At 35.5% G+C, this 14,409-nt stretch overlaps 1 protein-coding gene across 2 annotated transcripts in view; it reads left to right on the top strand.

Annotated features, from left to right (window-relative positions):
- The window catches only part of LOC149078656 (annulin-like), a 35,001-nt gene that overhangs the window by 17,090 nt on the left and 3,502 nt on the right, over nt 1-14,409 (top strand). For both annotated transcript variants that reach the window (XM_089240797.1, XM_089240798.1), the window contains exons 2-15: nt 626-850; nt 5,540-5,673; nt 6,338-6,476; nt 8,224-8,342; nt 8,461-8,571; nt 8,710-8,884; nt 9,583-9,721; nt 9,941-10,047; nt 10,856-11,021; nt 11,268-11,347; nt 12,508-12,653; nt 13,043-13,190; nt 13,329-13,489; nt 13,825-13,964. In XM_089240797.1, the coding sequence (XP_089096923.1) occupies nt 626-850; nt 5,540-5,673; nt 6,338-6,476; nt 8,224-8,342; nt 8,461-8,571; nt 8,710-8,884; nt 9,583-9,721; nt 9,941-10,047; nt 10,856-11,021; nt 11,268-11,347; nt 12,508-12,653; nt 13,043-13,190; nt 13,329-13,489; nt 13,825-13,964 (1,990 nt within the window). The remainder of the gene's footprint in view (nt 1-625; nt 851-5,539; nt 5,674-6,337; nt 6,477-8,223; nt 8,343-8,460; nt 8,572-8,709; nt 8,885-9,582; nt 9,722-9,940; nt 10,048-10,855; nt 11,022-11,267; nt 11,348-12,507; nt 12,654-13,042; nt 13,191-13,328; nt 13,490-13,824; nt 13,965-14,409) is intronic.

Here is a 14,409-nt window from a genome sequence, read left to right as displayed (position 1 = left end):
TTGTTTTTTTTTTCTACCTGGACTAGAAATATTTTTAAAGTATTTTAATATAAACCGTTGTGTGTGTGGCAGACATATTTCCCATTAAATCTCTTTTCTCAAACAACTATGTTGTTTTGCGAAATGAGGATTTTTTTTTTTTCAAACACTATTGGTTCAAATATCTCGAAACTCTGTGAGTCTCTCAGCACTGAGGTGTTACATGCATTAGCGTGAGCATTTCTCATTAAAATGATTTAAAAAAAAAATTATGGTGCAAAATATGGAAAAGTTTTGGTGAATTTGAAAAAAGTTGCATGTTACTGAAGTTAAAATTCAAATAATAATAATAATAATAATATGCCTGTGAGATGGCATGACAATAACCGGCAACTAAGATCCAAAAAAACTCGTTAAATTATGTAAAAATATTCACAAAATTTTGAGAAAAATAACTGAACCCCACTAATGTGTATAGAAAAATTTTTAATGTTCCTAAAAAAGACAGGATTTTTCCCATAAAAACAAAAGAAAGCATGGGGAAACCCAAGATCGTGCACCAATAGATTCATGAAGATATTTATTATTTTGATTAATACATATCGAACTTTTTACCCAATATGTCATTTCATCTTTTCGTCAATAGATACACGTATAAAGACCATCGATGAAGAACCGCTGATAGTGGAATTCATCGATACATGCGTATCCAAGAATAACGAAGACCATCACACCGGCGAATTCGATTCAGCTCAAAGGATCAAGCCCAAGCTTTTAGTTCGCAGAGGGCAGCCATTCAAGCTCAGTATTGTACTTAATAGAGCATTCGACATAGAAAAGGATGTCCTGTGCTTCGTATTCACCGCAAAAGGTAACGTTACATGATCAATTATCATCTTGGAAATATTCAGTTTTCTATGATAACTGTCTATCTGTGTGTGTGAAAGCATTAATTAATATCCTCACCATTGAATTTTTGCGCGGAACATTTCCTTATCCGAGAAAATTGTTATTTCATGTATTAATTATTATTATATATAATTATTAATTCATTGTTAATCCAACATATAAGTTTCTGTTCAGAAATACAATGCTCGAAAGCAGCAGTTCCCAATAGAGGTTTTTTTTTATCAAGGGTTCTCGGTCTCACAGTACGAGCACTCAGGTACAATTATTGGTCAGTGAATGTTTTGTTTAATAAATTAAGTTATGAAAAATTTATATAAATAAATTTCTTTTAAAAAAATTCAAATTAAATTTACGCGCAAAAGCACCACTAGAAGTACTCTGCTGTAATAATATTGTTATGAATGTTGATAAAAAATTTGTAACTTCGGGTGGCATCTCTCGATAGAAGTATGAAACATTATTTTAGTTCTTTTGCAGTTCAGTAGATGACGTTTTCTTTCGCATCACATATACTAGTGAATACAATGTCCTCCCCATTGTTCGAGAATATCCTCTCTGTTAGATAGCTGTGGTTCCTGCTGCTATAAATGTGGGGGGTCCACAGCAGACATCAGGAATTCAATTTATACCGAGTACGCGAACCCCCTTCGGTACGAGCTCAGACAATGGCTGAGCCAACCTGCGTCACTTCACCAAAGGCGCCGAACCGTCCGAGGAACTTTGTTTCGATTGCGAAGAAAGCAGCTGAAGACCCTCCATTCCATTGTCTCACTCACGGCTGGAGATAACATGACGGATGGTGTGTCTCTGCAATTATTCCGTGAATTTACCATCAATGCGGAAAAATTACGTGAAAGATGGACTCCAGACCTCGGCCTATATTTGATCATTTTTATTCCAGGTTTTTTCTACCTCCTCTTATATAATGTTTTGTTTTCCTCTTTCAAAAGAATTCAAAAAATTTCTTCGAAAAAACTACATAATTCAAAAACCCTCTTATTTTTCTTTCTTTTTTTTACTGATATCTTTGATTTTTTTTCACAAACTAAATCTCAACCGTCTAGGATTTCCTAGCCTCCTTTTCATTAACTTTTCATTTTAGCATGGTCTACGTAATCTAGGAGCGGGACCAGTCAATACTGAAGGTGCAACCAAATGGACCAATCACCGCAGGTCACCGTATTCCCGACAAGCGACTATCTCTAACACAACTAATCTTACGATTGTTGTGGTGGCATTTTCAACTTAATCGTAATCGTTTCCACGAAATTCAATTTCTAATTAAATTTTGTGATGATTTTCATTTATTCTTAATTCATGAATTTTTTCTTGGATCATTTCGTAACGTACCAAATTTTAATTGTTTTAAAAGCAGTGGATTCTTTCCGATTTTGACTTGGCCTTTGAGATATTATCTCATTGTCTTCTCAGCCTGCCAGGCCCTTTGTAAGTGGCCGTTCAAGTATTACGTCAGTAAATTTTTAGCCATTTTTGACCCCCCCCCCTCCTGTCGGCAAAACTCTTACCCCCCTTCCCCCCTTGTCAGCAAAGTTTCCCCCCCCCCTAATCCTCACGCATATTGGTGGGATCAGAAACGTACGCGAGGGGCCATAGTGGGGCTTGTGCCCCCTCCCCGACGATCACAAATTTAGTTTTTTAATGCAAAAAATATTTTTAAAAAATAAAATTTTGGAAGAAAATACCTTTATGTTATTGTAATCAATTTCTGTTATTTTCAATGATATTTGAAGGCTAAGGACTCAAAATTTCTTTTTAAGAAATTCATCGCGACCCACTCTCTAAGCCATATATGGTAAACCCTTTGCGCGATGACCAAATATGGCCCTGGGGTTATCTGATTAGGCCTGCCCCCCCCCCCCCCCCGTCGATCGCTTAAGTGCCCCTGACACAATTCCAGAACATTTAAGTGGCCAGTGGCACATTTCACTCAAGTAGGCTTGCACAGCACATTTAAAGATCACTGAAGTAGGGCCATGGCACATTTTCAGATCAGTCAAGTAGCCCTGTAGCACAGTTTTTGAGCACTTAAGTGGCCCGGACAAATTTCCAGATCATTTGGAACCACGAGACATTTATAGATCACTAAAGTGATCACTGTAGGGGACTTATTAATAGGGGGAATGTTACTTCAGGTGCCCACAAACTATCGATAGGTTTTTCTCGTTTTTGGCGCACCTAGTAAGATGACATTAATAATATTTCATATTTTCATAAAGGGTGGTTGATGACGTAAGCATTATCCAAACCCCCCCTCCCCACCTGGTCATCTAAAGCTAGCAAATCCGGAAATACCCCCCCCCCTCCATCGATGCTGACGTAATACTTGAATGGCCCCTAAGCCGCTGTTATCGCCTTGAGGGTAGGACTCGGCATAAAATTTTCGCATTCCGCACACATCAAGAATTCCGGGTGTCCACGAAAGTATTTGAAAATCGCTGAGCACTCTCTAAAGCAGGAGTGTACATTGTACAACCTTTTTCGTTCACGGGATTTGATATGCGGTTTTTCTGTCGTTCGTGGGCCAGAAACTTGAATACATTGTGGTGACCGCATGACCTGTATTTTACGAGACATTTCCATTATTTTGGCCATAATAACTTCTTATAAAATGTCCCGTTTTCCCCCTATTTTCAACGAGGCTAACTTGAATTTTTGAAATCAAGAATTAAGATTATATTTATGCCTTAGGAGTCATAATTATCATAATATAATCTGGGTCATTATTGGTTGTAGTCATATAAAAATATTTATCTCGCATATTTGTCAAACATTTACGTTTTTTCCCGGTGAATTACATTTTTACCCATTGTGACTTTTCCCCTCTATTTCCCGTCATTGGCGATCTTCCAGTAATTTCAGCGATATTTGGAAACTTCGTGCGTGACAAAATTTTTTTGGCTGTCATTGGCAACTTTTCTTTTTGCCTTTGACAGCGTTACTTGGCGACTTTTCCGGTTGTAATCGTAACTGTAATTGAGAACTTTACTGGCTTTCGGTAACTTTTTTTGCTGTAATCGCCAACTACATCGTAAAAGATCGTTGCATTTGGTGGCAGTATCGGTAATGTCCCGTATGGGTCCCAATTTCCCGTATTCTTTATGAAGAAAATATAGTCGTGCTTTGTATTAATCGTGTTGCGTGTATTTGATAAATTTTCTATCTTGTCGCCGGCCGGATGGAAACCCCTTGGCGGGCCGCATTCGGCTCGCGGGCTGGAAGTTGTTTACCCCCTGCTCTCTAAAGGTTAAAAAAGATCGATTTCCTATACTAAGAAAAATCTCGCTTATATTTAACTCTTAAGAAATTAAGACCATAGATATAGGAAGACGTAAAGAGATGGATTTTGAAAAAATAAGTAAATAAATCTGAAGAAAACAAAATGCTCTCATAGGTATAATATAAATCCGGTTGACGTTAACGCCACCTGATACTTTTCTGGAGAAGACAGGATGCATCTTTTTTCTTGGCTAACTCAAAGCTTTCCTAGAAACTTTGAGAAAAGGAAAAAAAATAACTTAAGATATTCTCGTAGAGAAAGAATAACCCTCCTCCAAGTATCGTATCTTAAAGCAAATATTATTTTGGGCTTAAACTCTTACTTCTTACCCTTCTTTTTTGCATTTAAATTTTATACCGACAGTAAAAAATTTCTTCTAAGAGAATCGTCGTAAAAAAAAAAAAAAAGTTTATGCTCATATGTTGAGGTAAATGTGATAAATCAGAAATTATGCACATAATTGCCAATCGTCTCAGTAAGTTCGATAGATTTATCTCTTGTACCCGCGATTATGCGTGATGCCCAAGCGTCGTCGGTAAATTTGACAAATACTGAAAAATTATCACTTATTATTTATTACCTGAAATTATTACATAATACCCAAGCGTATCTTATAAATTTGAGAAATACTTGAAATTTATCGCTTTTTACCGGTGATTATGCCTAATAACCTAGAGTAATATGTATAGATGCAAAATTTCGTGAAATATGATGAATTCGATACATTTTAAACAATACCAAATGAGTCTAGTATGTTTGATAAATATTTTCCTACCCCAATATAACGAACTCCCTATTAATGAATTTCATGATTTAATGATTAATAATTCGTTAAATCGAAGAATTTGTTAAATAGGAGTTCGTTACAAAAAGGTTCGATCGTAAATTTCTTTAATGGTAGTTTATTATATGGTGGTACGAACGTAAAATTTGTGAAATATATATATATATATATGAGTTCGTTATTTTAAAGTTTGATTTCAGAAATCGGCAAATAGATGTTTTTTCGGGATGTTCGGAAAAACTTGTTAAATCAGAATTCATTATATTCAGAATCTAGCTTACGTGCACGGTCATCTAAATAATAAATATTATCACGGCAATGTGGAACCGATTTATCATATTTACCAATTCCAAATGGTGATTATGCATTATAACTGACAAATATGATGAATTTAGTACGATTTATAAAATTTATACCGACACATGGGTATAATAATGTATGCATAGTCACCTGTTAAAAGTGATCAATATAGTTATATTTATAAAACCAAAATGGTCGATGATTATGCACATAAAATAACTGTATTTATCACATTCTTGCTATAAAGCACCTTTTTTTAATTCATTCAGATACGCGGAACCCTTCATATTCGCAAAATACCCAAGTGGTTTTGCCAGTTATTTCGTGTCAAGACAACGAATACAGCAGGAAGCAATGGCATATCGAGGAGATGTCTTCAGATGACAACAGTTTCAACGTTCAGGTGAGTTTCTGTCCGTCTCTCATTTGATTTATCTTCTAATTCAATACCGTGCATTAAACGTTTCACATTTCATACCTATCGACAATTTCATTCAATCGACAATTGTCAGATTTAGCCATTTGCCCAGACCAGATGAGGGGCTGGGTGACGTCGGGTGCTTTATTATGCATAAAAAAAAAATACAATGTATTACATGCACGACAATGAGAGAGAAACGCATTAAAAAAATATTATAAATAGTAAAAATTTACAATTGCAAAAAAATGGTTTCGAGTCCATGAGAAATGGTCAGCCCAGGTACTATGCTGCATCTCCTCTCACGGCTTAGTGACTCTCAACCTTGGCAAGCCCGCGGCCCGGTTTCATTCATTTTTGTGAGTGGAAGGCTCAGTCAAACGCAAGACTAACAGAAAATGAATGAGGAAAACTGAAACGGCTGATCTTTCGGTGAGATGGTATGAATGATGTCAGGGCCCGGCGGTTGAGAAACACTGCTGTAGTGAACCCTCTATCATGGCCAGGCTAGGTCCTGAACCACGTGACCGTTAGCTCACTGTTCTTTGCCGGTCGGACCAGGTTCTGTGCGGCCATTGGGATTGTATACCGTGCATTCCGTTAAATATGCATTTACTACATTGCTCTGTACCATGGTATTTTCTTTCAGATCGTTCCTGCAGCAGATGCTATCGTCGGAGAATGGCTCCTTGAAATCGACTCCAAAGCCAAAGACCAAATTGACGCCGCCGATTTCCATTACAAACTCGATGAGCCGTTCGTCATTCTCTTCAATCCTTGGTGCGAAGGTAATGAAATAACTATCAAGATCTCGCCATGCAAACTCATATTAAAGAATGTTTTAAAAAATTCTTGCCCCAGAGAATATTTCCATACAGGAAAATATAGTTATGAATCAAATTACCGCTTCAAGTGTTGAAGAATAATTCTTTGGTGATTACCGGTGGCGCATTTACAGGTTGGCTTAGTGGGGCTACAGCACAGGGCGTCACGTTCAGAGGGCGGTGAATTTGAAGAATGAGTGGCCAAGAAAATTAGTAGAATGGGGAAAGGGCAACGAAAATTTTTCCCTTCAGTAAATCTGATTCTGTCCAAACAGCAAGGGACTAGGTGAGTGAGTGACCAAAACAGTCATCTGGAAAGTTTGCAAGGACGTGAGTGAGCAAAAGAGCGACTTGGAGCGTCAGCAAGTATGTGAATTATCAAATTAATTGCCAACAGCGTGAAGAACCAGGTCAGTAAGTGACCTGGAACATGCGCAAGCATGTGAGTGACCGAACCACAGTGCGTGAGCATGTTAGTAACCAAAACAGCGTCCAAGCATGTGAGTGACCAAAACAGTGTAATGCTTTGGTGACTCTAGATACATAGGTGTACTTGCAGGGGCGGGGGGGGGGGGCAAGCGGGTTATAACACAGGTGGTGAACTCGAGGAATGGGTTGTCAAGAAAATTAGACTAGAATGGGAGAAGGGCGGCAAAATTTCATGTAGCCCACAGACGGCAAAACCATAAATATTCGCGTGATTGCCATTTGCAATAGAAAGGACTGGAATTTTAAAAGTTGATAATTCGCGCGCGATTTGAGTAGGCTTCTTCAACCAACTACTAACGAGTACAGTGGTATTTCCGAGCCCAACCTCTCCCCACCCCCAACAATTGTGCTCGGTTTTTGAGTCTGATTTCGAATGCACTGGTTATATTGATCGACAACTGATAACCGTATTCAATCTTCAAAATTTATCATGCATTAGAAGTCATTCGGGTTCCCATTTCCATGATGAGCATGACGATGCTCTCGTGCCTATAAAAAAAGTTAAAGATTCCTGGATTGGTTTTGAGATAAAATATCGAAGATTTCTATATTAGTTCTGAGACTAATGGTCAAAAATTCATGGATCAGTTCTGAGATGAAATATCGAAGATTCATAGATCAGTTCTGAGATGAAATATCGAAGATTCCCTGAACAGTTCTGAGATAGAATGTCAAATTCAGATAAAATGTGTCGAAGATTCCTGGAGTAGTTCCGAGATTAAAGGTCAAAGATTCTTAGATTAGTTCTGGGATACAATATCAAATTGAGATAAAAGATCGAAGATTCCTGGATCAGTTCTGGGATAAAAACTCGAAGATGCTTAGAACAGTTCTGGGATAAAAATGTCCAGTTTCCCAAACTTTTCGTTCCATCGCCCTTCTTCAAAAATGTCTTCTCATCGCCCCCAACTCAAGTCAACTCATATGATCTTATAATAAACTCTAAGCTTCCACCGCCCCCAGACTTTTCCATCGTCCCCTGGGGGCGATATTGTCCACTTTGGTAAACACTGGTCGAAGATTCCTCGATCAGGTCTGCGGTTAGAAGGCCAAATTGAGACAAAAGGTCGTAGATCCCTGGATTAATTTTGGGATAAAAGGTTGAAAATTCCTTGTTGTAATTCCTATAGCGATGAAATCATATTTATAAGTATTTCAATTTCCTTCAATTTTTTGGAATCTTTTAAGGCTTGAATAATTTTTTTTTCAAACCTTTTGTCAGATGACAGTGTTTATTTGAAAGATAAAAAGCTTCGTGAAGAGTATGTCATGGCAGAGAGTGGACTCATCTGGAGAGGGAGCCATAATTGCTTGAGACCGTGCATATGGAACTATGCTCAAGTACGTATTTACCCTTTTCTTTACAAAGCGGTAGCCTAAATATCAATTTTTTTTTTCTTGCTTTTGGAAATACGTAGTTTTTAAAATTTAAATACTTTATTTTCCGTGTAACTTATAGTTCGAAGAAAATGTCTTGGAATCGTGCTTGTATTTACTGACGAGTGTTGGACGCTTATCAGTTGTCAAAAGAGCTGATCCCGTGAAAGTCGTTAGGCATATATCAGCAGTCGTGAGTATTGACATTTATGCTTTTGTGTAACTGCTTAGTTTTACGTAATCATCCTGCTTAAAATACTGAAATTTTTCATATTTCATTAACTTTCTATCTTAATTCAAACCAGCTCGATATGGTTTTTCTTTTATTTAGCTGAATTCCCGAAACAACGCTGGAGTCTTAATGGGCAATTGGACAGGCAAGTACAAGGGAGGCCTATGCCCAACATCTTGGTGTGGCAGCCAATGCATTCTTCAGAAATATTACAAAACCAAAAAACCCGTGAAGTATGGACAATGCTGGGTATTTTCTGGAGTATTCACTACAGGTAAAAATGTATTTTTTTTATTAATATTTATTTGTTTCGATGCAAATGATGAAGTTGTATAAGTAAGTTTTCATAACTTTTTATTGCATTCAATTAAAAAGTGAAAAAAGGAGGAAATTTCAGAAAAGAGAAATAGTTGGGGAGGTTGTTTCTTCGACACTGCTGCAAGTATGAACATGACATGATATACTTGCTGACTACATTTGGAAATCAATGCAAGTTTTTCCCTTCATTATGGTGAATGCAGTTTTCTACGACAAATTCACCTAAATGGGGTAATTTTGAATTTCCCCTTAAACAAGATCTGTCCTGATCTATCTAGATCATAGTTTCCCAACCTTTTTTGTCCCACCGCCCCCTTCTTCAGAAATTTTTTTCTCCCATCGCCCCCCAACGCAATCTAACCCATAGGTTCCTATGTTATACCCGTAGCTTCTACAGGCCCCCTGGAACATTCCATCGCTCCCCCCCTCCAGGGGCGTTAACGCCCACGGTGGGAATCACTGATCTAGATGCTTCCTGGCATTGTTGTATATTATTTCAGACATTAAGTGTTTATTTTGTAAACAAATCTCGTGACATCACTTGTCAACTTTTAGAGTCCGTAGCCGGTTAGATCAGGTATATGGTTTCAAAAGAAAATGTATTCACATCAAAAAAATTACGAATTTTATATTTCGTATCTCTGTTTAATCCAGTCTGTAGGGCGCTTGGAATACCAGCTCGGCCGGTGACCAATTTTTCCTCAGCTCACGATACTCACAACAGCTTGACAGTTGATGTGTTCTACGATTCTGAAGGCAAACCCGTCGAAAAAATGAACATCGATTCCGTTTGGTGAGTTCGGGTTGATTCCAATACCATAGTAATATTTGAATGAGCAGAGGTTGTAAGGAATTAATCATTTTAATTTCCTAACAAATTTAAAAAATTCTGAGATGCAACATATTTATTTCTTTCTACTTAACCGAAGAGTTCGGATTTAAAATTGCAAGTGTATGGTAAACATTTATAAAAGAATTGTACAATCATTCTGTGATGTTTTTTATGACATAGGAATTTTCATGTTTGGACTGAAGTGTGGATGACGCGGCCGGATCTTGAACCAGGTGGTTATGGAGGTTGGCAAGCAGTAGATTCTACGCCCCAAGAAGAGTCTGACGGTAAAAAACTCTCATTTGTATAACATCATTTTAACCAGGTCCATCCTTACTTGGGATTTTGCCTGTTGTGGCCTTGTATTTGTACCAGATGCGGGGCCAGAAGAGTCTCAACAATTTCGGGCGCTAAAATTGTTTATGCCCCAATTTTATATACTTTATGGGGAGGGGGATCGAAATTCATTATTTCAGCATATGCAGGAATGTATCCAAACATAAAAGTTTTAAAAACCACTAAATGTAGTAGATCAACACAAAAAGTTGATGAAAATTCAGCACTGAAGGTAATTTTAAAGTAATAAGGGAAACAATTCCCGAAACTAATGAACATTTTAGAATTGGTGAATAATTGAAGAAAATAATTCCATCACCAATGAAAATTCAGAATTAAATAAAGAAATCATTCCAGAGTTGATGAAAAACTAACGAAAAATAATAATTTCGTAATTCATGAAAATTCAGAATTAAGAGAAGTAATTCCATTCCCATTATAAAAATTGAGATCCAACGTGAAAAAAAAATATTCAAGCATCGATAAAAATTCGGAATCAATGAAAGAAACAATTTGAGGACTTTGAGAAATTTTTATTGATTTTTTTAATTAAATAATATTGATATGGAGTAAAAAATTGAAAAAAATTAACTTAATAAACTTTTTTAAGAATATTACGAAAATGTTTTGAGATTTCCATTAGAGATATACGCATTCCTAAAATTTATTTATACCTTTTATGAGATAAAATGTCCGCATTTCCCGATACGTGCCAAGCTATTACTTTAAACATGCATTATAACAGTGTATGTGTTACAGGAGCCTATCAGTGTGGACCAGCCAGCGTTGAAGCCATCAAACGAGGTGAAATAATGAAAGGTTTCGATGCACAATTTCTGTTTGCTGAAGTAAATGCTGATAAAGTATATTGGAGATACCGAGGACCGAGGCAACCTTTGAAACTGATCAAAAAATGCTCTGAAGAGTTAGTTGTTTTACTTATTTATTTTTGTTTCTTATTTTCTTGAGATAATTACGTACTAATTAAAAAATAATAATCTGAAATGTTAATCTAAATTAATTTTAAGCTTTTCCCGTGAGCGAGTTTGCGTGAAATCACAGTCCAAGTATTTTTCTTATTCCTGGGAATTTCGTTATTTGATAGTTCTGTTGAATTGCTATTGGTTTTTGTTCTAAATAACTCATTTGAATTCAATCTAATCAATTGTAGGATTGGACATTGCATCAGTACTAAAGCTGTTGGAAAATTCGAAAGGGAAGATATAACGAATTCATATAAACACAACGAATGTATGTAAATATTCAGCATTAACCGCATTTTCTAACAATTAATATTCCTTTTCTAATTTTACGTTTTGCTTATTTTTTTGAAACATTATGAGACTTTTATGCATTATTTTCATATTCAAGAAAACTTTTTCTTCGCATACTGACAGACGTGAGGGAAAATTGTAATTATTTCCACTATTTACTTGTTCATTCACAAATGCTTCATTATCCTATCATCGATTCGAAATTGTTGTGCCAATCTTTTTTGTTTTTCTCAACAAATTTTCTTAATAGTGAATAAACGATTTTTTTCCAGTGATCATACGAAGATAAGATTCTAAATAGTCATAAAAATATTCATTAATTTTTGTTTTAGGGGCAGTATATTTATAGCATATAATAATTATTAGTTTTCTATTGCTCTTATTGGGTTGCTGTATTTTTGACATAGTTTAGATATGTATTCGACATCCATATTTTTTAAGGGCATTTTTTTTTCAGCCTCTTCGTTGGGCATTTTGTCTGTTGTGGCCTTTGCATTTGTATTTGTATTCTACATCGATGATTCAAATTGAATACTTAATTTCACGAAAGTTATTTCTATTATAATCAATCTCTATTATTGAACAAATCTTTATACTGAGATTTTAAATTGTCTATTCCTGATTATTATATGATAATTTTACCTTTTCTTCTGTTGCCTTATCATAGGTGGCCACGTTGCCATTGTTATTTTATGATCTTTGCGGATATAACCGCCCTTCGGGAACGCATTGTTTCACGGATGTGAAGCAATTCGCTTATGGTTCGATGTTTCTTATAGTGATATGTCTTTTGTTGACATCTATGTCATGAACAGAAAAAAACACGAAAGTTTAATTGCCGAAAAGTTTTTGAGTACTTCTTTTACAACCTCATAATTATGGTACAGTTGTTTTGATCGCGATCAGAATAAAATACTCTGAACAATTAATAAAGAAAAATGTTTAAAACTAAATCACTATTTACAATACAACGATCTTGACTCGATTTCCCGAGAAATAAAATTTCTTTAAAAATAAAATTTAATCTTTCTCGTGAAATATAAATTAAGCGACGTTTTCTTAATGACATGATAAATGTAAAGTGAGCTCAATGAGCAAGTAAATTACAAATGTTAATCGATCTTTTCTATTCAATAGGTTCAAAAGAAGAAAGAGAAGTTATGATCCGTGCTCTGAGACAATGCAAAAATTCATTTTCTAGATATTATTTAAATGACGAGCTAGAAGATGTGCAGTTCGAGTTTTTCCTATTAGATGATATTGTTATCGGACAACCATTTACGGTGAGCGCTCCTCTTTTATTTGATTGGAAAGTTTAATGAAGATACGCTATTATCATCGTTATCCCAAGGTTTTTCAAAGAATTCTCTTTGGAGGCTCTGAAAATATAGACTTAAACCGATATGAATTTCTTATTTCCTTCTTTGAAGTAGAGAGATTATCATTCGCATATTGATGCTGATGTTTGCATATTTCCCCTAATGAGTATGTTAAATGTTATTTTTGTAATTAATTAAAATAATATCGCTCTCATATAAAACGAAAGTAATATAGTGTTATTGATTCTTAATGGTTCTAGTTTAACTGGAACCATTAAGAATCACGAATAATACGATCGTATAATTATCGTATCATATATGAATAAGATGATTTCTTTCTCATGAACATGAAGGTTAAATTGAAAGCGACTAATAAAAAAGTTGATGCCTTGGAATACAACGTAGATGTGAGCCTCAGGGTTGATTCCACGACGTATACAGGTGCAATTAAGAAACAGGTAAAGAAAGATGATTTCGAGATACAGTTGGGTCCTGGAGTGGGTAAGTGCAGCATTCACATGTAATGTATGTTACGATTGCTTTTAAGATTTTAATTACGGGAGAATTTGATTTTTTTTTTTTTTTGTAAAATTCATGTTCGTCTGAAAAAAAAATCGATGTATTTCCATTTCTACCCAGAGCAAGAAATGACGATGATTGTGGACTATGCCGATTATGAGAAAGTTCTCGTGGACCAATGCTCTTTCGTCATTTCTGCAAACGCTCACGTCAGAGAAACTGATTTCGATTATTGCGCCCAAGATGACTTCAGAGTCCGAATGCCAGACATCAATATTCTGGTGAATCATTTGTCTCCATATTGTATTTTTTAAACAGTGATTTTTCTATTCAGAAACCTATTTTTCAATATTGCTACCATGTATAGATTGATTGTTTGAGGTGATATGTATGTTTTTACGTCGATACATTCATCTGTTACTGAAAACACAAATTCCTCTCAGTGTGTATTTGAAGGAGCTGGAATTTTAAATACAGTAACAAATAATGTCATTTTATGGACAAAATTAAAATAATATATAGAAGGATCATGAACATGTTTTCTTTTTTGAATAATGAATAATTTTGACATAAAACAGTATACGTAATTTAATTTGTACTTTTTCTTATATTTTAGGTTGAAGGTGAAATTTTGCAAAATAAGCCTATGACAGTTACAGCAGTTCTTACGAATCCCTTGCCGAAATCTATTAAAAATGGAACATTCACAATCGAAGGGCCAGGACTTGGAGCTCCAGTAACATTGAAATGCAAAGGGTAATCTTTATTTTTTTAGTCTGATCAGATACGATTTCTCATTTTAAATTTATTAGATAGATGCCAATAATGAACGCATAATATATATCAATATATTTCAATTCTAGATATACTTTTATACTATCTCGGTGTGTTCTGAAAAGTAAGTTCCTATTACCCTTTGACACAAGAAGACCATGAAAGCATTGCACAACCTGAAACGTGATAACATGACTATAAATGTCTGTTGACTTCGTATTGAAAATATAGTAAAACCTCTCGTTTTTGGAAAAAATTCGTTCTACAAAAGAGGGGTGATCGTTAACCCGGGATTTGAAATACATACTTTTATTTAAAAAATGTATTTCAAATCAAAACACAAATTACGGCGAAAATTATTTCGCCGTAAAAAGGGGAGACCGCATCTGAGGGGGTTTTACTGTAATATGTGAAGAAAAAGCTATGT

Source organism: Pholcus phalangioides, unplaced genomic scaffold (genome assembly GCF_987345545.1).
Source record: "Pholcus phalangioides strain wild (caught in Gottingen) unplaced genomic scaffold, Ppha-v1.0 ptg000013l_1, whole genome shotgun sequence".
In the NCBI taxonomy this organism is placed as follows: Eukaryota; Metazoa; Arthropoda; class Arachnida; order Araneae; family Pholcidae; genus Pholcus; species Pholcus phalangioides.
This window is presented reverse-complemented; position numbering and strand designations above follow the sequence as displayed.